General features: G+C 38.5%; 1 protein-coding gene across 2 annotated transcripts in view; it reads left to right on the forward strand.

Annotated features, from left to right (window-relative positions):
* Positions 1–27,622, forward strand: part of HS2ST1 (heparan sulfate 2-O-sulfotransferase 1) — a 149,883-nt gene that overhangs the window by 90,329 nt on the left and 31,932 nt on the right. For both annotated transcript variants that reach the window (XM_049771260.1, XM_049771261.1), the window contains exon 2: positions 13,059–13,297. In XM_049771260.1, the coding sequence (XP_049627217.1) occupies positions 13,059–13,297 (239 nt within the window). The remainder of the gene's footprint in view (positions 1–13,058; positions 13,298–27,622) is intronic.

Here is a 27,622-nt window from a genome sequence, read left to right on the forward strand (position 1 = left end):
ATAAACATTGTTAAGTAAAACAGAAATTACAGTAGATCTCCACAAATTTTTTTTAATCTAACAGCAGCTTTGCTTCTTGCTAGCTGGTGTGTGTGTGTGTGTGTGTGTGTGTTGTCAGCTGGTGTGTGTGTGTGTGTGTGTGTGTGTGTGTGTGTGTGTGTGTGTGTGTGTGTGGTCAATGGGTGCATGCCCACTATGTTGGGGATGGAGGCAGACCTTCAGCATTGTAGGCCTGCACTTTGGTCTCAACTATCATTTATCATACCATCATTTAAGATCTTTATTATCTTTAATTTTGTTGATCCTATAGAATGAAAATAATGGAAAAGTAAGAGCAAGACATGTGATATAAAAGTTAGGTTAACGCAAATTGAACTAGCTAGTCCTGCCTCCAGTTAGAGGGGGAACTAAGGGAGGCATCAAGACCAAACAGGTGCAAGACTACTAAGTTGTGGGTTAGATACAGAGGGGACCACATATTCTAGCCGACCTGGGATGAGGGAAGAGGAAATGGGAGGTAGGACAGAAACGGAGGTGTAGGGAGGACAATTTGGTGATGGGAATCCCCCCTGATTTTATGTAAATATGTACCTAAAATATTATTGTCAACACTATGTAAACCATTATGATCAAAATAAAAATTAAAAAAAAAATAAAAGTTAGGTTATATTTCTGACTTAATAACCAAGAGAAAGATGTTTTTAAAATGCCTTTTAAAAACCTTCACACAGGTCATTTTTTTTTTACTGTTCTTTGAAGTAGGAAGTGCTTTGATAGTTTCTACAAGTTATTATTTGAGTTAGCAGTAATTTTCTGCTTGTCTTACTCTTTGTGAGAAGCTGTTCTTCAAGATCTAAATAAATTAAAGTACTGAGAATAAAGGAGATCAGTGATATGTCAGGCATATTTTTAGAATGTAAGGTAGCCAGTGTTTATTGCTGATATTTCATCAGGAATCCAATTTTAGCTCTTCATCCACATTATCTTTAATTCCTTTCTATATTTTCAAGAAGGGAAATGAATGACTCTCTTTGTGCCTCATTAGAGATGATGGTGTGTGGCTTCTGTATTTTTTGGAGGGAGGAGGAGGCCATACCTGGTAGTAGTGTTAAGGGGTTACTCCTGCCTCTGTACTCAGAGTTTGCTCCTGGCAGGGCTTAGGGGACCATATGCAGTGCCAGGAATGGAAATAGGATAGACTACCCTCAAGTGCCTTAGCCACCATACTAACTCTCCGGTACCTACGTCTAGTTTTAAAGACCTTTTCAGGATCCAGCAATGAACTCAGTGGCAGAGCATGTGTGAGAACCTGGGGTGAATAATGTCTAGAGGCACTGCCAGATACAGCTGTAGAAACTCTTTGAAATAACAGTATTTCAGTAACATGGATAGAATGTTTATAAAGTGGAGGTGGTGGTGCGGGATAAGACCAAAGTGTTTGTACATGATGGTTATTGTTTAATGAAAGTATGTAGATTAAGAAGCAGGGGAAAATGAGCCCCTGTTAATCAGAGTGGTTTTATTTAGATGATGAGATCCTGATTTACTCTTTTGGAGGGTGTGAGCCTGTCTTTCAGGAGTGTGTTAGCTTTCACAATAGAAGTGAGCACAAAAGACAGACTAGTGGATGTGTAGCCCAATATTAATGGCTCAACATTGTAAGGCTCTGCTTTCCATCCCTGGTACCACAATAGCCAAGCCAAGCAAACAAAAACTCCAAAAGGTCTAGAATTAGAATCCTTCTAATTCAATACATCTTTTGTAAAATCTTTTGTTAAAAAAAAAATCAGGCCATTTTTATATGTGTAAGTTGCTTCTTAAATTTTTAAGTAAGGGGCTGGAGCGATATCACAGTGAGTAGGGTGTTTGCCTGGCAACACGAATTACCTGAGACAGACCCGGATTCACTTCCCTGTATCCTATATGGTCTCCTGAGCCTGCCAGTAATGATTTCTGAGCTTAGAGCCAGGAGTAACCCCTTAGCGCTACCGGGTACGGGGTGTGGCCCCAAACCCCTCCCCCAATGTAAGTGCATTTATATAAAAACAGAAAAGTAATTTTTCTCTTAATATGATCTACTCATGGAAGTTGTCTGTGTTTTTTTTTTTTTTGGTTTTTGGGCCACACCCGGTGGTGCTCAGGGGTTACTCCTGGCTGTCTGCTCAGAAATAGCTCCTGGCATGCACGGGGGACCATATGGGACACCGGGATTCGAACCAACCACCTTTGGTCCTGGATCGGCTGCTTGCAAGGCAAACACCGCTGTGCTATCTCTCTGGGCCCCGTCTGTGTGTGTGTGTGTGTGTGTGTGTGTGTGTGTGTGTGTGTGTGTTTTCAGCACTTAGTCTGCTCTCTTCTGCAGTTTTCTTTTCTTTTCTTTTCTTTTCTTTTCTTTTCTTTTCTTTTCTTTTCTTTTCTTTTCTTTTCTTTTCTTTTTTTGGTTTTTGGGCCACATCCGGCGTTGCTCAGGGGTTACTCCTGGCTGTCTGTTCAGAAATAGCTCCTGGCAGGCATGGGGGACCATATGGGACACCGGGATTCGAACCAACCACCTTTGATCCTGGATCGGCTGCTTGCAAGGCAAACACCGCTGTGCTATCTCTCTGGGCCCTGCAGTTTTCTTTAAAATTAATAGAAATTTAAGGTCTTTGCAGAACAGTCTAGTTGACAATTGTAATATCAATATTTCAATCAGGGGCCATTTTTACTTGATATCTAATTTGGTTGGCGGGGCGGAAGATTTTAGGTCACTTTGGGTGATGCTCAGGGGCTACTCATAGCTCTGTGCTCAATAATGGCTTCCATTTGTACTTAACGGGACCATGAATGATTTACTGTGCCTTAATAAAATAATCATCCCCCCTTCAGTTACCCTCTTTAAGCAAACAAGCAGACAGTGTCCTCTATTGCACCATCAATTACCACTACTCATTCCTGGGTCATTCCACTGTTCCCAGTAGTGTTACAACCACTGTGGAAAAATACCTTTTTAACCTGGTAATCCAACTTTCAACTGTTCTCAGCCTGTGAATGAGTGATATCGGGTCTGTATTTAAGAGTCTACTTTGCATTTGGTATTTACTAAAGAAGTTTATCAGGCATCTCATTTCCCCATTAAAAATCTCTCAGATTTTAGTTTCTGGAAAATTTTCCATAGATGTCATACACATTTTTAAAAAAGAAAAGACAAAATCCCATCTGCCTTTTAAGCATCTGCTTTATCACCTTTTGTCATCTTTGGGCAACCAAGATGCATTGTTCCTGCTGCTGCCTCAAGAGAAAATGTATTTGAGCCATCGTGGATGCAACAATTGATTTTTTTATTCTGTATAAAAATGGAATTTCCCTGATCTATATCATGCCCTTTCACTTGTGTGTTTATCTGCTTTGTGTGCTTGTGTGAAAAGAGCTCTACATTCATACTTTCCCATTTAGAAACTACAAAGCAACTGCCCACTGATGGTCCAGATTTTTTAAATCACCCCTGCTTCGAGTCAGGTGTTATGATTGTAAGCCAAGGTAGTTAAGAAACTGTCATATCTTTTCTCCACTCTCACTTTATATGTCTCTTTCCAGAATGTAAAAGGTATGAGGTGTCAGGGTCACAAGGGGAGTAACCTGATCTCTGGAATCACTGTATGAAAGTCACCAATCATTCAGAGCATTGGCACTGGTATTTGAACAGCAACTGAACTTGTGTTTAAATTATTGAAACCTGTTACAAACCATTGAAATAGTTTTTATTATGGTAGATGATGTTCCCTTGACCAAAACAGTGACCATGTTTATTCTGTAGCACTTTATTAAAAAGCTCTTCTCATCTTCTCACCCTTTTTCCAAAAGCTCAGACATGTGGGTATTTAGATAGGTGTCTGTGGGTGAACATGATAGTATGGTGGGGTGTATAACATTTGCTTGCACACAGACATTTGGGGTTAATCCTTGGTATCCCATATGGTCTCCCAAACACCATCAGAGTAATTCCTGAGTGCACAGTTTAGAGTAACCCATGAGTATCTCAAAATCTGATTCCAAAACAGACAAAGAGATACCTGTGTGGGGCCAGAGAGGTGGCTTAAGTGGTAAGGTGTTTGCCTTGCACACGGCTAACCTATGAAAGACCATGGTTTGATCCCCTGGCATCCCATATAGTCCCCCAAGACAGGAGCAATTTCTGAGTGCATAGCCAGGAGTAATCCCTGAGTGTCACGGGGTGTGGCCCCAAAGGGGGGGAATGCTTAGTATGAATGTTTAGAGACAGTGCCTTATGTGCTTCCTATTCCTCATTACTGTTTTTCACCTGAGCTTGTATTGTATTAACGTACCTCTTACTAGTCCCCTAGCTTTACCTTAATGTAGTTGCCTTCATTCATATCTTCTCATTGTTCTTCAGATAATATCCAATTTGAAGGAATTAAACCATGCTTACTAATGGTGTCTAATTCTCTTTTATAAACTGCTGAATTCTATTTTTTGTTGTTTTAATTTTTGGGCCACACCTAGTCATGCTCAGGACTTACTCCTGGCTCTCTTCTCAGAGAGAAGTTTTGGAAACCATATGTGTTACCAGGAATGGAGCCCAGGTCTGACTTGTGCAAGGAAGCATCCTACCATTGTGCTATTTCTCTGGCCCAACTTGCTGAATTCTATTTGATAATACTCTGTTAAGGAGTTTTGTGTCAGAATTCATGAGAAACATTGATCTGTACTTCCCTTTTTATGTTTTTCATTTTGTATCAGGGTGATAACTAAGTTTATAAAATGAATTGGGGCATTTTCTTATTTTGGAATATTAGATTGTATAGAATTCATATTCTTTGAAGACTTTATAGCATTTGCTCTTAATAAACCATCTATACCTCAGGATTTTGGGGGGGGGCTTTAACAATATGAATACAATTTTCTTTATAGTTAAAGATCATCAGTAAAAGACCTGTTAAAAAAAGTTTATCCTTTACGTAGTTTGATTTATAGATCTATGTGACTTCAGTGCTATAGAATAATTTGGCTTGCTCTGTTTGCATTTGTATTGCAGTATTTTATACTAGTTTGATTATATTCATTCAGTAAACAAGACCTTTAATACCCTGTCAATATAAAAATATGTAATTACTCCTACTAAAATAATCTTTTAAAATATTAGAGTTTATTTATTTTTGGGTTTTGTGCTATACCCAGTTGTGTTCAGGGTTTTCTCCTTGCTCTGTGCTTAGGGATCACACTTAACATTGCTCAGGAGATCATAGATAGTGAGTGACAGGACTGAATTCAGGTCGTCAGTATGCAAGGCAAACACCTTTCCTGCTATACTATCATTTTGGCCCTTTGAATTTATTGATTTTATACCTTATGGAATGTCCCTTTTGCTGAGAGATAAGCCACTTTAAATAAGAGTCTCTAAGAACTGGAATTGCTGTGGAGATCCGTGTCCATATTCAGTATTAGACTTAGTACAGCTTGACTTTTCATGATTCACTTTGCACCTCATATTATTTGTAAACTAAATTTAGGGGTGGAACTGGCAGTATCATACCAGATGTGCTATGGAATAGAGAGATCACTCCTGATGGTGCTTGGGAGTTCATATGTGACATCTGGAATCAAACCTGGCTTGGCTGTTTGCAGAACAAGCACCTTAACTTTTGTGGTTCTAAAATAGCTTGCATAGCATATTCTCGATGATTCATGACTCAAATATAATATACTGCTACATTTTCTAAATGTACTTACAGATGTTCTATGCCTAATAAAGTCTCTCCATTGATTTAGAGTCTCAGAAGAATGTTGACTAATAAGATGTAGAGTACCTTTGATAAAATAAGAACTAGAACCTTTGATTATTAATAAGTTAAAAAATATGGCTTTAAGTATTGTCACAGGAAAAAGAGGTTAGTTTACTATTACTACCAGCAGTAATAACAAAAAAATTTATTAATTTACCATACTATATCAGTTATCCTTTTTTGCTTAAACAAAGTAAAACTAGAAAATACACATAAATATATTATTAAATGAAGAAAGTAACTACCATATTTATTCATTTTCAGAATTAAAATTATGTTAAATAATAAAGATAATATAATTTTTTTTTTGTTTTTTGTTTTTGGGCCACACCCGGCGGTGCTCAGGGGTTACTCCTGGCTGTCTGCTCAGAAATCGCTCCTGGCAGGCTCGGGGAACCATATGGGACACCGGGATTTGAACCAACCACCTTTGGTCCTGGATCGGCTGCTTGCAAGGCAAACGCCGCTGTGCTATCTCTCCGAGCCCAAGATAATATAATTTAATTACCTTATAAACTAAGCAGTGATTAATTATTTTTTGTTTGTTTTTTGGGGCCACACCTGGTGGGACTTAGTGGTTATTCCTGCCTCTGCTCTCATAAATCGCTCCTGACACCAGCAACTACAGAAGAATTTCTAGAACCATAAAGAAAGACTCTATCCAGGCTCCATCTTATGACGGTGCGAATATCAAGATCTTTAGTTACAGAGGCCTGATTTTTATCATCCACAACTGAGCAGAAAGTTTCCAGACTCCACAAAAAGATCTAGGGGAGAGTAAAAAATATGTACAGAGCCTGTAGTTATTCCCATGACCGTATACTTCAAGGACAGAGAAACCCTGTATCTCTTAGGCCAAAGGAATTTCCTTTCTAATCTCCCCAATATTTACTGTGCCTATGTAAAAAAAAAAGAAAAGAAGCACAAATTTTTTTATTATTGTTGTTTGTTTGTTTGCTTTTTTGCTTTGTTTTGTTTTTATTTCGGGATCGTGGTTATTGTTTGGTTGTTGTCTTTATTGCTATGGTGCTTTTCGAGTTTTTTTGTTTGATTTTATTTTTGTATTGTTGTTATTTTTTCCCCTTTCCCTTTCTTCTCTTAAATTGATATTTATAGCATTTAGAAGGACTCCTGAGTTTTTTGCTTGTTTGATTTTTGCTTCCCTCCTTTTCCTTCAAACAGAACCACATAATTTGAATCATCTTGTTCTGTCTCATAAATTGAGTGGGAAATAATAGAGGATACCAAAACCAAACAGTTGTATGAACATTGAGTAGAAATAAAAAAATGATCAGACTTAAACACCAAATCCAAAGCCAACAACTACAGAATTGATACCCAATCTACAACAAGCTAGACACAAAGGGGACCCCACTTATACTAGCAGCCCGGGGGCCAAAGGAGGGGAATATGGGATGCATGCTGGGAATAGGGGTGGAAGGAGGACAACATTGGTGGTGGGAATGCCCCTGATTCAATGTTACTATGTACCTAAAATATTACTGTAAAAGATTTGTAATCCACTTTGGTCAAAATAAAAATTATTGGAAGGAAGGAAGGAAGGTAGGAAGGAAGGAAGGAAGGAAGGAAGGAAGGAAGGAAGGAAGGAAGGAAGGAAGGAAGGAAGGGAGGAAGGAAGGAAGGAAGGAAGGAAGGGAGGGAGGGAGGGAGGGAGGGAGGGAGAGAGAGAGAGGAGAGAGGGAGGAAGGAAGGGAGGAAGGAAGGAAGGAAGGAAGGAAGGAAGGAAGGAAGGAAGGAAGGAAGGAAGGAAGGAAGGAAGGAAGGAAGGAAGGAAAGAAGGAAAGAAGGAAGGCAGGCAGGCGAGGTGGCGCTAGAGCAGGGGTCTCAAACTCAATTTACCTGGGGGCGGCAGGAGGCAAAGTCGGGGTGAGGCAGGGCCGCATAAGGGATTTCACTTACCGAATATTCGCAATAAAAAATGACATTAGTAAGAAAAAAAATCGGATTAAACATTTGCATACTCCAAACGGAACTGCCCGGGGTATGCGAATGTTTAATGCGATTATTTTTCTTACTAATGCCATTTTTATTGTGATTATTTGGTAAGCGAATAATCGCGAATACTGCGATATTTGAAGGCCGGCCGTGGGCCACAAAATGTTGTACGGAGGGCCGCGAGTTTGAGACCCCTGCGCTAGAGGTAAGGTGTCTGCCTTGCAAGCGCTAGCCAAGGAAAGACCTTGGTTTGATCCCCCGGCGTCCCATATGGTTCCCCTAAGCCAGGGGCAATTTCTGAGTGCTTAGCCAGGAGTAACCTCTGAGCATCAAATGGGTGTGGCCTGAAACCCCCCCCCCCAAAAAAAAAAGAAGGAAAGAGAGAAAGAAAAAGAGAAAGACGGAAAGAGAGAAAAAAAGAAAAAGAGTGAAAGAAAGAGAAAGAGAGAAAGAAAAGAAAAGAAAGAAATCGCTCTGGACAGGCTTGGGGGACCATATAGGATGCTGGGAATTAAACTCAGATCTGCCCTGGGTCAATTCATGCAAGTTAAATGCCCTACCGCTGTGCTACTCTGGCCCCAGTGATTAATTTTTAAAACAAGTTAATTTGAACTGGAGAGATAGTGCTTGCCTTGCTGACCCAGGTTCAGTCCTAGCATCCCATATTGTCCCCTTAGCATTGCCAGGAGTAATTCTTGTGTGTGGAACCAATCTTTGAGCATTGCTGATTATGGCCTCAATATTTTATTTTATGTATTTTTTTGTTTTTTTTTTTTTTTTTGGGCCAAACCCAGTGGCACTCAGAGTTTATTTCTGGCTCTGTGCTTAGAAATCTCTCCTGCCTTGGGGAACCATATGAGATGCTGGGGATCGAACCTGTGTCCGTCCTGAGTCAGCCACATGCAAGGCAAGCGCCCTATTACTTTGCGACCACTTCGGCCCCATGGCCTCAACATTTTAAAAACTGTTAATTTTATAGTTTAACTAAGCAGATTTTTTCCCCTGGGTTTTGGGATATGCCAAGAGATACTCATATTTCAGGGCTATTCCTGTCAGTGCCTGGTTGATCATGCGCAATGTCAGGGGTCAAACCAAGGCTGGCCATATGAAAAGTGAATGCCTACCTGTACTATCTCTTCGGCCCTTAATTTTTTTTCATACTGATTTAAAAAATTAACTTTATTAGCTGATTTTTAAAACAACTATTAGAGCATGTAAAAATGTACAGATAAATGGAATTATAATACTTGATATTGTAGGGTTTTATTTGTTTTGTTTTTGGGTCATATTCAGGACCAGGAGTAACCCCCAAGCATTGCCAGGTGTGGCCCAAAAACCAAATAAAAAAGGACCCCCTTTCACCATTGCAACATTGCTACCACCAATGCCCCTATCCCCTGCCTGTATTAGAGACAGGCATTCTATTTCTCACTCACTACCATTGTCATGATAGTTATCAGTGTAGTTATTCTCTGACTCACCACTCTTTGTTAGATAAGCTTCATACCATGGGCCAGTCTTTCCAACTCTTATATCTATTGTCTCTATGTATTAAATAATATTTTCTTATGTAAATGATAGCTATGGAATTATTAAAATTAATTTGTTTATAAAAACAAAATCATCTTTAAGGACTCTTAGAAAGACTGAGAAAAACTAGTGAAAGTACACTCAGTTTTGCTGATTGTAGATGAGTTCTAAAAGCAATTTCATTTATATATATGTATATATATATTGGGCTACTAGAGGAAATCTCACATTTCTAACATCATATGAATACTGAATAAACAATAGCACTTAAATTTCCCTTGATAGAAAAAGGGAAGTGAACATAACCACAGCCCACATTAGTTTTATACTATTGTGACAATTTGAGATTTGAAAAAATTAAAATCCTTTGAAATTGTTGAAAGTAGTAATGTTTATAGATTCTCAATAGAAACTTGTTGAACTTATTCTGAGACAACTTCCAAATGCTATGTAAACACAGCTTCAAACCTTACATTGATTTACAATTTAGTTTGGAAAGCACTGTCAGCTTGAAAAATACTGTGTTTTCTAACATGATGACTTGTAGTACTTCTTTTTTTTTTTTTTTTTGGTTCTTCGGCCACACCCAGCAGTGCTCAGGGGTTACTCCTGGCTGTCTGCTCAGAAATAGCTCCTGGCAGGCACAGGGGACCTTAAGGGACACCGGGATTTGAACCAACCACCTTTGGTCCTGGATCAGCTGTTTGCAAGGCAAATGCCACTGTGCTATCTCTCTGGGCCCTGTAGTACTTCTTAAAAGTCTCATGAGGGGCCTGAGCTGGTAGGGCAACCTTGTATGCAGATGACTTGGGTTTGATCCCTGGCACATTATATGGTCCACCAATAATAACAAGATTCCCTGAGCACAGTCACGAGTAACTCCTCCCTGAACAACACCAGGTATGGTCCTAAACTAAAAAAGGAAAAGTCTCCTGATTTTTTTTTTGTTGTTGTTTCATCTTAGTCTTTCTTTGGAATGTCTTTTTCTTATCCCTTAGTAATTGTTATTTCCCCAGGTTCTGTCTTTCAGCTCATTCTGTACTACATATTATATAGGTCAACTAGATCATTTCATAAATTCCCATAGTTATTCCAAATTTATGAGACTTCAGATTCAATCTAAACACCCCTCTACACGCATGCAGTGCACACACACACACACACACACACACACACACACACACACACACACACACACACACACACACACACAGTCTTTTCAAAAAATAGTCTGACAGTGTTTGAATCCCAAGTTTATCATTGTAATTATACCACATTGTTTTTTTTTTTTGTTTTTTTTTTTGGGTCACACCCGGCGGTGCTCAGGGATTACTCCTGGCTGTCTGCTCAGAAGTAGCTCCTGGCAGGCACGGGGGACCATATGGGACACCGGGATTCGAACCAACCACCTTTGGTCCTGATCGGCTGCTTGCAAGGCAAATGCCGCTGTGCTATCTCTCCGGGCCCACACATTGTTTTTTTAATCACTTTATTGCATCATTGGAATTGCTAGGCAAATACATGTATAACACAAAGTTGCAATAAAATGCAAGGTGTATATAAGATAGACATGTAAATTGTATGTTTGTGTGATTTGACCTAGTTCAGGAGATTGATAACCCCTAACAGAAATTACTTCCTTTGCAACTGTCATTGAATTCCTTAAATTCATTGTGAAATTGGCCAGGGAACAAGCTCAGTGGACTGGAGTGCATGCTTTGGAAGCAGATGCTTGGGGCTTTGTCTCTGGTGCCACATATACCCCCAATTATGGCCATGAATGACCCCTCATTCATTAATGATAGATGTGTTCTGAAAACCAAAATATTTAAGTTCAGTATGAAGATTAAAGATTTTTAACAGACATGCTTGGGGGGTTGAGAAGGTTTGAGAACACTCAAGGAGGGTGGAGAGCTTTTGCAAAAATTGGGTAGTCAGGGTTCATGCCATGAGTTTAGAACCAGCAACTTCCTCTCTGTGCAAAGTAATTAGCAACTCAACTTTGTTAGAGATTTTCTTTTTACTTCTTCCTTCCCCTCTTCCTTCTTTATTCCAAAAAATCGAAGTTGAAATCTATATTAAGTATTGAGGGTAGATATTTATTTTAATTAGCGAAGTCAGGACTTTAAGGAAGGAACATTGCAGGATATATCTCTAATGCACCATATCAATGTTATTTCTATTCTGCTTGGCTAATATCACACCTGTCGACTTAGAACAATTTGAGATTGTTTACAATAGAAGTTAGACCTTTGACATTCAGATAAATCACAGAGTAGCTAAATTCTAACTATTAAATTTCAAAGCCTTTGAGCAAATTAAAAGTTCCTTGTTTTCTAAGCACATTTTCTTTTGTTTTGGACCAACCCAGTGGTGCTCAGGGCTTATTCCTGGCTCTTTGTTCAGGAATCACATCTGGAAGGTATTGGGGGACCAGACATGGTACCAGGGATCAAACCCAGATAGTCAGGATGTAAGGTCCTACTTGCTGTATTATCTCTTTGGCCTTCTAATTACATTTTTTTAAGTTTTATTTATTATTAGTGGGAGCATTAATTGGGCACAGTGGTGGTGTTCAGGGACTGTTCTTGGGTCTGTGCTTAGGAATGACTGATGGTGCTCTGTATGTGGTCTATGTGGTGCTGGGAATAGAACCAGAGTCACAGTCAGCACAGTTAGTTGCAAGGAAATTGCCTTATCTTCTATATTTTACCTCCAGCTCCTTTTTTGTGCATTTTTACTTGAAGTTTAATGTTTCAAACAATATCTCTTTGTATATTTTGGTATTGATTCAGGCTGTAGAAATTATATTAGAATGTAAAGTGACTTTTGAAGTATGGGGTGTGTGTGTGTGTGTGTGTGTGTGTGTGTGTGTGTGTGTGTGTGTGTGTGTGTGTGTGTGTGTGTGTCTTTTTGACTTTTTTGGGGGGGAGGGGTCACGCCTGGCGGTGCTCAGGTTACTCCTGGCTCTGCACTCAGAAATCTCTTCTGGCTGGCTTGGGAGACCATATGGGGTGCCAGGATTCGAACCACTGTCCATCCTGGGTTGACTGCATGCAAGACAAACGGCCTACCTCTGTGCTATCTCTCTGGCTCTTGATTTTCTTTTGAGCACTGGGAAGTACTCAAGATTTACTTCTGGTTCTTTGCTCAGGGATCATCCTTGGTAGTACTTGTAGGCAGCCGTTTTTCAACCACTGTGCTGCGGCACAATAGTATTATATTGCCTGGTGTGCCGTGGGAAAAATTCCAATTTCATCCATAACATGCGGCTTCGGCTCACAAATAGACCAATCATAAAATATATTATTACTTCATAATAAAGTAATTATAAAATAATTTCTTTGTGTTTATTTGATTTCTATTCAAGATAATTACTTGATATATAGTCAATATAGTCACAGAGTTAAAATTTTTTTTAACATTTTCTAATGGTGGTGTGCCTCGTGATTTTTTTTCATGAAAAAAGTGTGCCTTTGCACAAAAAGGTTGCAAAACACTGTTGTAGGGGACCATGTGGGATGCTGGGGATTGGTAAGCACCATAAGCCCTATACTATCTCTTTGGCCCCTGTAGTATTCTGAATTTGGTGTCTGTTTATTATTTTGTTCTTATTATGCATTTACATTACTCATCATAGATCATTCTGGAGTTTTTGCCCTAATATTTCTTCAACTATTCTTATCTAGTTGAGTAAGAAAATTATAGTTAGGAACAAGAAATTATTTTGTCTTTTATAACCTTTTTATAGTATATTTAAAAACTGAGTTCATCTGTCTTTCTTTACAGAAAGAGCTATTGCAAGACATGAAGTTCGAGAAATTGAGCAGCGACATACGATGGATGGCCCTCGGCAAGATACAGCTTCTGATGAGGATGAGGACATGGTGATCATTTATAACAGAGTCCCCAAAACTGCAAGCACCTCTTTTACCAATATTGCCTATGACCTGTGTGCAAAGAATAAATACCATGTTCTTCACATCAATACTACCAAAAATAACCCAGTGATGTCACTACAAGATCAGGTAAATACCACATAAGGAATATTTAAAGGTTTTCTGACACTTTTTCAAGTCAAGTTTTGTCTCTCATAGGACAGGACATTTTAAGGGCTTTGTATGCTCATCCTAATGAATTCTAAGCCTTAAAAAAAGGATCAACAAATTTTATTATAGTTTTTCATTCTTCACAGTTATTTATTTCATTTCCTCATAGATAGTATATATTCACATATTTATATATGAATAGCTTGAATTTTTTGAATAACTTGAATTTTTAAAGAGAAAATGTAGGCTATTTAGTATAACATCCCTTTATATGTGTTTGGGAAAATTGGACCATATTCATTATGCTTAGGGCTTTTTTCCAAGGCTCTACTCTGAGGGGGTTGTTCATGTGGCAGTGATGGGGGACCAGATGTGGTACCAGGGATAAACTGGGATTCTGCTGTATGCAAGGTAAGCACTTTCCTCTTCTGTACTATTTCTCCAGTCTCTAGGTAGGTAATTTTATAGTAAAATTTTAAGAAAAATAGAGGACATTATCTAGTGAAACGTAAAGTTTCAATATTCAAAGAATATATATTCAATATATATATATATTGAATATACCAACACATATTTTTACCACACTTGGAGTTCTTGACTAAAATTAAAAAAAATGCCTCTTATAAGGTGTCTGCCTTGCAAGCGCTAGCCAAGGAAGGATCGCGGTTCGATCCCCCGGCGTCCCATATGGTCCCCCAAGCCGGGCAATTTCTGAGCGCTTAGCTCAAATGGGTGTGGTCCGAAAAACCAGAAAAAAAAAAAGAAAAATATGCCTCTTAGAAAACTTTGAGGGAGATGGGAATGAGACATTATGAAATGAAAATATATCTGAAAGCGTATTTAGTATCAAATATATCATTGGGGTAGCCTTAATAGATATTTGCAGTTGTCTTAATAATCCTGAGAATAGGGCCCGGAGAGATAGCACAGCGGCGTTTGCCTTGCAAGCAGCCGATCCAGGACCAAAGGTGATTAGTTCAAATCCCAGTGTCCCATATGGTCCCCTGTGCCTGCCAGGAGCTATTTCTGAGCAGACAGCCAGGAGTAACCCCTGAGCACCGCCGGGTGTGGCCCAAAAACCAAAAAAAAAAATAAATAAATAAATAATCCTGAGAATATACGTATTGAAAAATAGAAGGAGTTTTATTGTTACATAATTTGCTTATCTCACTGACTGAACATAATAATGTTAAACCACTATTACACTGAAGCAAAATAATAATTTTGATACACAGGGTTAATGTTTGCTTTTTTGCTAGAGAGCTTTGTGAAGTCTGTACTATATGGCATAGTACTTTTGACTCTGCAGTCTTCTTAATTACTCTTTTCATAGCACCAAAAATCTACATCCATGAGCCAAACCAAATAACTTTGGTAATTGAGAAAAAACATGAGCTTATTTAGCTAAGTGGGTCATAAACACTATCCATTCTGTAATACTGTGTATCTCAAGGGCAAGTCCTAAATAATCAGTTTCTATACTCTGTGTAGTACATTTTACATCTGTTTGTACAATTGCTTTTAAGAATTTGTCATCATTGCAAAGGAACATTTCACAATGCTCTTACAGTTATTTTAGATTGTGTGTGTGTGTGTGTGTGTGTGTGTGTGTGTGTTTTGGCTTTGGGTCATACGCAGTGGCTCTCTGGGGTTACTCCTGGCTCTGCACCCAGATATTGCTGCTGGCAGGCTCGGAGGACAATATGGGATGCTGGGCATTGAACCTCTATTGGCTATGTAAAGGCAAACAAACACCCTACTCACACTGCTATCACTCCAGCCTCTTCTTTTTTATTACTTCAAAGTATAGCTTATAAAAGTCCTTTTGCTAGCTTGCCTCAATTTTGAGTTATTTTGTGTCCAGCATTACCTTACAAAGTCTGGCAACAGGATGTCTTGACACAGGCATCCCACCATAATTTTTCATGAAATATAAATCTAAAGAAGTTAAACAGATATAACATTCATGGGTAGTGTACAATGGTACATTTTTCCAGTTGCATTTGCACAAGAGAAAGCTTCTGCTATTAAAATATATACATATGGGAATGGAAGAGTTTCCAGCAGAAGAGAAGCATAAATGTTATTTTAACCAATTTGATCACATGATGAATAGCATCTAAAACATTTGTGTGCTCTAGTGTATACAAATAGTCTTAATCATTAATTGGCATACTTCAAAATATTAACTGGTAGTTGAAGACTTGGTCTTCATTAGAAATAGCTTCTATATCAAATGTTCTTTTTGGGGGGTAAGGGCACACTCGGTGACATTGAGGGGTTACTCCTGGCTCTGCGCTCAGAAATCACAACCGAGGTCCATCCTGGGTAGCCGCATGCAAGGCTCTACCACCGTGCTATCACTCCGGCCCCTATATCAAATCTTCTTTAATAGACTATACCTAAGTTTTTTTACGGGTCTCATCTATATAAAATCAGTTCCTCAAACAAGTCACAGTTGCTGCATTACTGCATACCTTTAATTTTTCCGAGACAGAAAATAAAATTTTCAGGGGCTGGAGCAATAGCATAGCAGTAGGGTGTTTGCCTTGCACACGGCCGATCCAGGACCAACTTGGGTCCAACCTCAGCATCTCATATGGTCTCCCAAGCCAAGGGTGATTTCTGAGCGAATATCCAGGAGTGACCCTCTGAGTGTCAGGAGCGATTTCTGAGCAGAGAGCCAGGAGTAACCCCTAAGCGCTGCTGGGTGTGACCCAAAAACCAAGAAAAAAAAAAAAAGAAAATTAAAACAAAATAAAGAGAAGGAAAAAGGAAATATAAAAAGTTGAGTAGCAAGTATATTCGTGAAAATTATTGTATCTCCGATAAACTCATTAATGCAATAGCAGAAGGTTTAGCAAGCTCTTTTTTTTTTAAAGATAAGCGATAAAAAATGCAATATAAAAGGTGTGTGTGTGTGTGTGTGTGTGTGTGTGTGTGTGTGTGTGGCAATTGATGCTGTGTGCATAGGCATAGCAAAATATGGGGGAAATAGAAAGGAAAAACCTTTGGCCTCAAAACAGGAAGAACTTATCCATGAAGTTTCTTGACATAAGACCAACTCCAGGCTCCAGGCTAAGTTGTCCAACCCCAAAGTCTTTCTCTATGGTCCCGGTAAAAAACTCTTCACAATCATAGTTGCTGCTGACAGGTTTCTGTAGTTAGAGATCCTGGTTTCTGTATAGATCCTATGTTGATGTCAGGGCAATATGGAGCATCTTCTGGTTTCATCTCACCATTAGGTGACAGTGCAGAGGACCCTGCCCTGAAAGCAGATTGTTGCTGTTACCAAGTCGTCAAGTTGTCATAAGAACCTGCTCTGGAATAAGTAGGTGCCAGGGCAGCAGTAGGACCTTCCCTGGTAGAAGTTCGATTCCTGGTGTTGGTGTAGAAAACCATGGTTGTTTTCATAGATGGTATCCAAGGTTCAGGGGTGACTGGTTAATGTCTGATCTTCTGAAGCCTAAGCCAAGTCACTATGACAAATGTTCAAGGTGTAAGGCCCCACTGCATTATGAAATTTATGTGTTCTATCTCTATTAAATAAGAACTTGTTTGCACACATAAGATTTCCTCATTTTAATGTGCCTATGCAAAAAAGGAATGCCACAAGGTACTATTGGTGCATATGGGGGCAAAGATAACAAGCCTAATAATATGATTCTAACATGAACTCAAAACACTAAAGAAACTTATATATTAGAATTCTCTACTAAACAATCCCCCCAAATAGGGAAAATTTCTGCTACATAAGAAGATAGACTGTAAGAGTTATACCTATTAAAGAAATACATATAAAGAAATATTCAAAGGAGTTATACATGTCCCCTTTACGTCTTTTGAAATATTCTTGACTATTTGTGATAAATTCCAGCACACAACCTTCAGCCTGTGATTTGGTCTTGTGAGTCTAAAAAATGGCTCCCAGCAGTCACATATCAGGATATGCCTTCAAGCCGCTGGCTTCTCAGAAACCTATGAATCTGGTAGTGAGCAACAGACCACAGTGAAGGGAGGTGGGTGGGGGAAAGGGGCTCCCAAGAGCAAATCAGCAACAGCGGTAGTGTCAGCTTCTTCTCAGGCTAAGAATCTGTCTTTTCACTTTGGGAGCCGGTTGGCAGCTGGCTGGGTTGAGGGGGATGTTCTGCTTTGGGAGGAGTTAAGAACTGAGGGTAAAAAAGTTTAAATGGGGGGGGGGCGTAACAGATGGGGGTTGAGAGAGTGAAGGGCTAGAAAAGACTTTGTAAGGTGGTAAGCAAAGGGGATAGGAGAAGTTTTATGTAATGGGGGAAGGACAATGTACAATATAAACATTATGCACATTACAGACAGTCATTAGACAGACATTGAGATGGCCAGTACATACACTCATGTGCACACATAGACAGATACTGAGGATCGATCCATGGATTACAGTTGAAAAGTTTACCCAGGTGCAATGGAACAGAAGGCTTAAAAATTATAAAGCCTAAAGTCAGATGTAAAAGTTTCTCATGTTTTCTTGGCCAGTCATGATTGGTGAGCATAAATTTTACTCAAGGAAAGCTTTGTGAATTAGATTGTGTATGGAGCATTCTTAAAAACAATCACAATTAAGATGTAAAAAAAAAAAAAAGAGAGAGAGAAAAGAAAATTCCCCTTTACCCCCCAATCAACTTTTGTGCTCCAGAAAATTTTCTATTTTGTAAGTCTTGAGCGTAAAAACTTCAAGTATTAAAATAATTCGTACATGTAGAGTGACATGACTTTTTCAAAATATACAGGGGCAGCTGCCAAATTGATGTATTATATATTGTGGTTCTGTTTCTTGAAAGATTTTTCGTTATTATCTAACAGGAAAAAAATAAAAAGAGGGTAAGAAACGATTCCAGTGGAGTGATTTTTAACATGCAAAATGTCCCTGGGGTTTCTTCTTTGCTTGCTTTCTTCTTCCTTTCTTGCCTCCCACCGACCCCCAGAACACCATACTTTCTGTAAAACTTGAAAATACAAAGCAAAATCCCTCAACTGTTGTAAATCATGCAATTAAAATTGATTACTTATAAATAAGAACTTCAGATCACTGTATGGACTGTTAGATTTGATTTCTTATTACCTATTTTTAAATAAAGTGTGAAGACAGAAAAAAATCACAAGTCTAGAAATTTAAGTAATACGATAAAGAGCACTGTAAGAGGAGTCTATACCATGAAGTATTGTCTAGCAGGTCTTGAGCATCCAGCTCCCTAAAAGCAATCTAAAATCATGAACATTATGGTATAATGGCAAACTACCTACAATTGAAAACAAATTACAATAACATATTCAATGAATGAACTTTGTAACAGGTGTTCATAGCATGCAGTTGCATATTCCATTGTTATTTGTGGACATGAACATTATATTACCAGGCATAATCAAGTGGAAAATGAATAGATTAGAATTTTTGTCATGACATAATCATAATGAGTCCTTTCGTCTGAGTCTAATATCCATTGACATTTAAGGAAACGACAGAAAGAGCTGTTGTGCCATTGTATTGTATAGGGTTGTTGTTATTGTTACAGTTGGGGATTTGGTTTGTGTAATTGCTCTTTGAGTAGTTCATTTAGGGTTGGTTTGGTTAGCAAAGGATAGATGACACTGGAAACCAGAAGGAAGATGAGGGAAGGTTGAGAAGGAGGCCCTGTTTGAGTTTGGTGGAGGGGACAAGGACATGAGCCTCCCTGCTCTTTCCCAGACACGGCCCAACCTCATTGATATTTTGGATTATTGTTGAGTTTCCAGTTCATTAATTTCTGCTCTATGTTTTATTACTTCCTTCTACCTGAGTATTTTTTGTTCATTTTGCTAGTCATTTTCCAAATGTTTAAGCTGTGTCATTAAGTTATTTATGTAGGCCCTTTCTTCTTTCCTGAAGAATGCTTGCAAAGCTATAAATTTTCCTCTTAATACCACTTTTGTTGTGTCCTATGAATTCTGATATTTCATGTCTTCATTATCACTTGTCTCTAGGAATCTTTTAATTTTCTCTTTGATTTTGTCTTTGACCCACTGGTTGTTCATAGTGAGCTATTTAATTTCAAGGTGTTAAAGTTTTTTCTCTGTGTCTGTTTGTAATTCACTTCTATTTTCAGTGCATCATGATCTGAATAGACAGTTGAAACATTTTCAAACATCTTCTTGATTCTGTGGAGGTTTGTTGGCCCAGCATGCATTCTATCTTGGAGAATGTCCCATATGTGTATAGGAGAATATTTACCCAGATTTCTGGGAATGGAGAGCCCTATACATACATACATACACACATACATGCATGTATACATACATTTCTGGCCCCTCATTGGGTTCATATATATATATATATATATATATATATATATAATATATATATATTAACTTGTGATGTCTTCTCATGATTATTAAGAAATGCCTATTTCTGGACCCGGAGAGATAGCACAGCGGCGTTTGCCTTGCAGGCAGCTGATCCAGGACCAAAGGTGGTTGGTTCGAATTCCGGTGTCCCATATTGTCCCCCGTGCCTGCCAGGAACTATTTCTGAGCAGACAGCCAGGAGTAACCCCTGAGCACCGCCAGGTGTGGCCCAAAAACAAAAACAAAAACAAAAACAAAAAAAAGAAATGCCTATTTCTGTCTCTTATAACCTTTTTAATCCTAAAGTTTATATTTTCTGATAGTAACATGGGCACTCCAGCTTATTTAAGGAAGTTGTGTGCTTGAAAGATTGTCCTCCAACTTTTGACTTTGAATTTGTGTTTGTAGGGCCAGAGTGATAGCACAGTGGTAGGGCATTTGCCTTGCACACGGCTGACCTGAGATAGACCTGGTATTGATTTCTGGCATTCCCTATGGTCCCCTAAGCCTGCCATGGTTGATTTCTGAGTGCAGAGCCAGGAGTAACTTATGAATGCCACTGGGTATGGCCCAAAAACCAAAATCAAACCCAAACTAAAATAATCTATTTGCTCTAACCAGTTGTGTTTTTTGCAAGCAGCAAAATGTTGGATTCACTTTTCTGATCCATTTTGTCACTCCATGTCTTTTAATTGGTGCATTTAGTCTGTTAATGTTGAGAGAGGTGATCATCATGGTATTTTGTGTCATCTTTTTGTAGAAGTTTGATATGTTTATGGTATCTGCCTTGCCTTAAAGTAGACCCATCAGTTCTTTTAGTTTTGACCCTGTAAAGTTTCTGAGCTGTTGCTTCAAGACATGAATAAAAGTCTGTCTGGTTGAAGTATTCCTGGTAATAGCATTCATTTAATTGAGGTTTTTATTTTCACTGTATTTCACTGTGTCTTTGGACCTGGAACTTGCTTGTGATGAATTGGCTGTAAATCTTAACATTACTTCTTTTTATGTAATTTTCCTTTTTTATCTTGCTGCTTTCAGTATTCTCTCTCTGTTTTTATCATTGTGACTGTTTTATCATTGGATGGCAATAAGGGTGCTTTGGATCTTTTTTAGCTAGTACTTGTCAGGCATCCAGAATATGGGTGCATTCATTCTTGTGCTCTGTGAATTTCTCAGCGATGATTGACTGTTGCTTCTTCATAGGGATTTTCTTCGTGGTCCTCTGGGACCCAAATAATTCTTATGTTGTCTGTATTAAGTTGATCTCAAAGGCCTCTTGTGTCCTGTTCACTTACTTTGAAGATATTTTCCATCTTTTGTTAGTTTATTTTAAGGTTCTTCAATTTCTTCTGCTGAATGGAGGTGGTATGCAGCTAATCTTCCATGTCACTGATTCTGTCCTTCGCAGCTATTATTACTTTGCTAGTGAGGCTTTCTAGTGAGATTTTTATTTCACCCAGCATGTTTTCCAGTCCTGATATTTGTTTGAATTTTTCTCATTTTTACTCTCATACTCTCTTGAGTTTTATTCCATGGTTTCTTTGAGCTATCTGAATAGCTTTAACATTTCTTTAAAGTCCTGATCAGAGATGTTATGTAAGTAGGTGGCATATATTAGTTGAGTATTCAGAACTAACATCTTCAATCACAAGGTGTGATAGGTTTCTGCATTGTTTTCCATTATGTTTTCCTTTTTCCCTTCCCTTCCCTTCCCTTCCCTTCCCTTCCCTTCCCTTCCCTTCCCTTCCCTTCCCTTCCCTTCCCTTTTTTGCTACACCCAGTGACGCTGCTTAGGGGGTACTCCTGTCTCAGAAATCACCCCTGGCTTGGGGGACCATCTAGGATGCCAAGGATTGAATCGAGGTCCATCCTGGGTCAGCTGTGTGCAAGGCAAACGCGCTACCGCTGTGCTATCACTCTGGCCCCTGTTTTCCATTCTTGCCTTTGTAGTAAGGTGCTGGGTTTTTGTTTGTTTGTTTTGTTTTGTTTTTGGTGGGGGTGGCCATACCCAGCAGAACTCAGGTTACTCTTGGCTCTCTCTTAAGAAATTTTCCTGGCATGGGGGACCTTATGGGATGTCGAGGATTGAACCTTCGCCTATCCTGGGTCAACTGCATGCAAGGCAAATGCCTTATTGCTGTGCTACCATGCTGGCTCCTAAGGTGCAGTTTTTTTATGTGTTGTGGTGGGGCACCTTGACTAGAAGAAATGTGTGGCTGCAGAATGAACCAGAGTGGTCATGCTATTGCCTGGGCTCACTCACTGCAATTTCAGTAAAAATGGCACTTCCTTGAAATAAGTGAGAGACAGAGAGAGACACAGAATAGTCTCGCTTGTCTATAGGTTTTAAGAAAAATAAAAGACATTATTTTAATAATGCCCAGAGATAATAGAGATGAGGTCTAGAAGGACAAGCTCACATGATATGAAGCGCCACCACTAAGAGTGGTGAGTGCAGTTAGAGAAATAACTATACTAACAACTATCATGACAAAGTTAATAAGTGAGAGAAGTGGAATGCCTGTCTCAAATACAGGCATGGTGTAGGGGAGGAGGGAGATGGGGCATTAGTGGTGGGAATGTAGCACTGGTGAAGGAGGGTATTCTTTTTATGACTAAAACCCAACTAAAAATATGTTTGTAATCATGGCGCTTAAATAAAGATATTATTTTTAAAGAAAGGCACTTAGTTCAAATCTGTCCACACCTGCAGTTGCTGGTCAACCATCCATATTTTTTTTTCTCTTGTTTACACTTTTGCCTGGGCTCACTCACCTTAGTTCAGTTTTAAATGGCGCTTTTTTAGTCCATACTCCACATATAGTCCACAGCTGCTTCCACTGCTGCTGGTCAACAGTCTGTTATTGTTTTTCTCTTGGCCACACTTTTATCTGGGCTCATTCACCTCAATTCAATTCAAAATGCCCCATATTTATTTTAAAGTTCAATTTACTCATAATATTTTTGCGCCTGATAAGAATATGTGAACACATTCATTTTATGTTTGTTTTTGGACGACCTCTGGCAATACTCAGAGGTTATTTCTGGCACTCAGCAATCACTCCTGCCCATGCTTGTTGATGATCTAAATTCTAAGGATTCAGTTCAGGTATTCCACATGGAAGGCAAATGTGCCCTACCTGCTATATTGTCACCGTGGCTACTCCTCATATTTTGTTCTCAGAAGTCCAGTCTGCTTAATTCCTACCTCTATCCCTAAATATTATATAGACTGTATTAGGTAATGTGCTTAAATTACCTACAAACTATTGCTTAATTATGACTAAGCTTAGAGTAACTGTTTTAGTTATTTCCTCTTGTAAATTTAGAGGCAAAGCCAAAATATTTTTATCTGGCATAAAATTGTTCAGTGTATAGGAGACATTCCTAGAAATAGTTGTCAACTCTACTTTCAAGTTTTAATTTATTCAGTATGTAACATAGACAGAGATTGTGCTGTGTGCTTTGAGGAAATACCAAAGAATTAAAAACAAAACCATATATTTCAAAGAGTTTATTACTTGGAGACATAAAGCAGATGCGGGAGCTCTGAGAACTATGAAAGCAAAACATCATGATTCAATATTCTCACACAATCTTTATTCAAGTGTTCTTCACTGAGTGTCTAACTTGGACCTCACCTTTAGGGAACAGGCAAATTCATTTTGTGTACATTTCTGGAACTGTCCTGAACTCTTTTAAGTACCACTGTCCAGATAACCAAGAAAAGCCTTTGTTTGTTGGGGTGTCTTGTCTAGAGGAAACTGAAAAGACTTGAAGACAAGACGTTATGTGCATGATTTGTAATTAGAACCTTGATAAAAAAAAAATGTCTGTATCATGTGCTTGTGGGTATGTATATGTAGAAAATGGTATTGAGAGAGAAACAAAATGGAAACATGTCAACAGTGAACCTTGAAGAAAAGGGTACAAGTAGAATAGTAATAATACTATTCTTTTGAACTTTTCCATTATTTTAGGAATTATTTAAAATTAAAGTGGTAGCTTACCTAAATAAAAGGTAAAGTTAAAACAAGGAAGTTAAGAAGAGAGTTAATTGAGGATATAAGACTTGAGGACACTTTAATATAGTCAGCATCATATATTCAGGCATGAGAATATTTAAAATGGATTTTATTCAGCTAGTAGGCAGAAACGTAGACAAAATCTTTTCTGTTAGTTGGGTAATGACCTTTGCTATCAAGAAAGTATCTAAATTATTGAAAATCTCGTCTTCAAAGTTAATATCTCAAATAGATGTAAGTGGAACTACTTTTTATAGTCTTTTTTAGTTCATTCCTGATATTTTGTTTCTGATTAGAGATATTTAATGATCTAAATATATGATTTAAATAGATCTAGATCTGTTCTATTCAGCTCTGTTAAGACAATAGAAATATCCAAGTTTGCATTTTCTGCCAATCAGCCTAGTAATTTATTTTGCTTTTTAACTCATTCTTCAGTTAAAATCTAAATTTTGCAGTCAATTCCAAGGTTTGATACTAGATTTGGATGTTTTCTGTTTTGTTTTGAGGTCACATATGGCAGTGTTTAGGGTTACTTTTAGCTCCCAATGGTGCTTGAGGGACTATATGGAATGCTGGGGATCAAACCCTGGTCAGCAGCATGTAAGGCAAGTGCCCTATCTACTGTAATATTGCTCAGCCGCTGTTGATAATTTTTTCTCAGAACAATTGTCTTATTGTGTTAAAATTTGGTTTTGGGCTTTTCAGGAGATCAACTTCAAAACATATGAGGCTACACTTTGCTGGCCCTTGAACGACACTTCAGATTAGTGTATTTACCATTTATAATGGCATAAAAATTATCAGTTAAAGTGCAGATTTTGATTCAGATGAAAATAGATTTTCTGAATTTTAAAATATCCTCCTGTTTGATATCAAAACTGAGTCTTTTGCATTCAGTCCACAGTTTGAAGAGCAAGTATCTTGAACTTAATTCTTAATAGGGTTAAAGGGATATACATACTATAATTTTTTTTAAGAATGGCGAGATACATTCAATTCTAAATTCATATTATCTCCCCAGCAAAACCTGAATTCCTCTTCTCGTCAAAGGACCATTCCTTTTTTCTTCCCCCTCAGTGCTGTCCTTCCTTTGTTAATTCTGTTACTGTGAGTAGGGCTTGCATACTTTGGTTGTGTTGTGCACAGATTTTATACTTGTTTTGTGGCTCCCAGAATCACAAGTGGCAGTGCAGCAGAAATCAGAGATGTCTTGAGAGCAAGTGCTAAGGACTGAACTCATGGCTTCATGCTTGTCAATTTTATTCCACTGAGCTACCCTCAAGTCCTGCCAACAGTCTCTTTTAAATCAAGCCCATGTCATTGCCTTAGCCTTTCCTTTAGTAGCCACACTGACCTTTTAGTTTATTGGATACACCAAGTTTTACCACTTCAGTGCCTCAGCTTTTAATATTTCCTCTTTAAATATACTTTATGCCGTCTCACAGCTTCATGTTACCCATTTAAGATTTCAGTTTAAATACCACTTTAGAAAAGCCTTACTTGGAAAAGTCTATACATTGAATAGCTCTTCCAAGTTACTATGTACCATATTTCTTCATTCTCTTTCCTAGTGCTTATTAGTTGTGTAATTGTTGTTTTACTGCCTGTAGTTCTTTCTATTATTAGCTCTTTGGGGTTGAGCAGACACATCTGTAGATTCTGAGGGGTTATTCCGGCACTTATTCCTAGAAGTCTCAGGGAACTATATGGGATGTTGATTGTGTGCAATTCATATGCCCTCTACAGTATACTATCACTCTGTCCCCCAATAATGTAAGTTCTTTAAGGACAAGAACATTATCTCTCTTCATCACTACTTTCCATCTTCAAACTGTACCAGAGACATAGAGATACTTCATAAACAATTTTTGTTTGTTTTTGGTTTTTTGGGCCAAACCCAGTGATGCTCAGGAGTTACTCCTGGCTATGCGCTCAGAAATCGGCCCTGGTTTTGGGGGACCATGTAGGATGCCAGAGATTGAACCAAGGTTCATCTTAGGATCAGCCATGTGCTAGGCAAATGCCCTACTGTTGTGCTATCACTCCAGCCCCTTCATAAACATTTTTGTTAAATTAATCAATGAAAGTAAATTTAGATTCTAAAAGTAGTTTGTAGCTGAGCAGAATACCATCATGATAAATACTGGCAAAATGAGTTTCTCTCTTTTGTGGGGTAGAGCCTTGTTGGGCCATACCAGGTGGTTACTCCTGGTTCTGCACTTAAAAATCACCATGGGGGGGGGGATGGGGGACGGAGAGATAGCATGGAGGTAAGGCATTTGCCTTTCATGCAGAAGGTCATCAGTTCGAATCCGGCTTCCCATATGGTCCCAGGAGCAATTTCTGAGCATGGACCCAGGAGTTTCCCCTGAGCACTGCCGGATGTGACCCAAAAACCAAAAACTTAAAAAAAAAAAAAAAAAAAAGGTAAAAAAAAAAAAATCACCAAGGGGGAGCCAGAGTGATAGCATAGTGGTAGGGCATTTGCCTTGCACATGGATGATCCAGGATGGACCCAGGTTCAATCCTCGGCATCCCATATGGTCCCCTGAGCCTGCAAATAGCGATATCTGAGCACAGCGCCAGGAGTAACCCCTGTACACCACTGGGTGTGGCCCCAAAACAAACAAACAAACAAACAACAAACAAAAAAATCACCCTGGAGTGCTTGGGAGAGTTATGTGGGATGCTGGGGATTGAACCTGGGTTGGCTACATGCAAGGCATTGCCCTACTCTCTATATTATCACTCTAGCCTTCAAATGAGCCTCTCTTGTTGATATTATGCTCTGCCCTTAACTAAAACATGTGGGACTCACCCCTTCTGCCCCCCCACTTCCAAATGTTGAGTGACAGTACTAAACTGCTAAAGGTACTGTTTTCTATTGCTGCTGAATCCTTTTGTACAATTCTTACTTAGTTTTCCTCTGCATAGAAAATGTCCTCTCTAGTCACAGAAAACTACCGTAGCTGTGCAGAGAATGTTTATTTTAAGTATATGGATGAGTAGGAGTTTGATAGAGAGTAATTGCCCAAGTTAATAGTAGTATTCATTCAATAGGTAGTAATTAGGAAGTTGGGATTTGGCCAAAATGTTCAAGATGGCATTCTCATGTTTGTAGTGTGAAAACAAGTTCCTTTGTGATCACAGATAATCATAATGTTGATACTCATCTTATTAAGTTTTTAGGTCTACTAGCTATGTGTTAGTGAAATAGTTTTTTCTTCAGTTCTTCCCTTAGTTCTGGCTCAGGCCTGGTTCAGCTAGAAAATAAATCACATCACCAGTACCTACATTGCTTTTGTTTTCCCTGAAGGTCTCTTCTGATTACTTGCTAGCCTGACTCTGCTTGAGTTATAAAATCTGACAAAAATTACAGTTGAGAATGTGCTCCAGGCTAGCCATAAAAACATCCTTTTTCATGTACCGTATCTAACTACTACTTCTGAAACATCCTTCTTGATGGCCTATTTCAGAGAGTGGAAATTCTCTTTGAATAAAGTTACTTAGGTGACTTTATTACTTCTTTCCAAGCTCAAGTTTTCCATATCTTTGGTCTCCTTAGCTTCATTTTATAGTATTACATTTTGCCCTGTTTTTGGCCTAACACTTTGTCTTTCATTAGTGGCTATCATCAGTAAGATCCATAAAGTAAACTGGATAGAAGCTTACTCACTCAACCCATTTTCTTTTACTCCTCTGTTTTCCTGAAGTTTTAGTCCCACTCTCAAAGACAAAACAAACTGAAACAGAAGTAATATGAGAGTTGAGAAGTCAGAAATGATAGAACAGAGACTAGATTGATAAGAGAGGGAAAAATCAATATGAAGAGAGTAGAGACAAAATTGTAGGAAAATTAAGAGACTAAATCTTTTTATTTTTTGTTTTTTGTTTTTGTTTTTGTTTTTGGGTCACACCC

This window comes from Suncus etruscus, chromosome 4, assembly GCF_024139225.1.
Source record: "Suncus etruscus isolate mSunEtr1 chromosome 4, mSunEtr1.pri.cur, whole genome shotgun sequence".
Taxonomy (NCBI): domain Eukaryota; kingdom Metazoa; phylum Chordata; class Mammalia; order Eulipotyphla; family Soricidae; genus Suncus; species Suncus etruscus.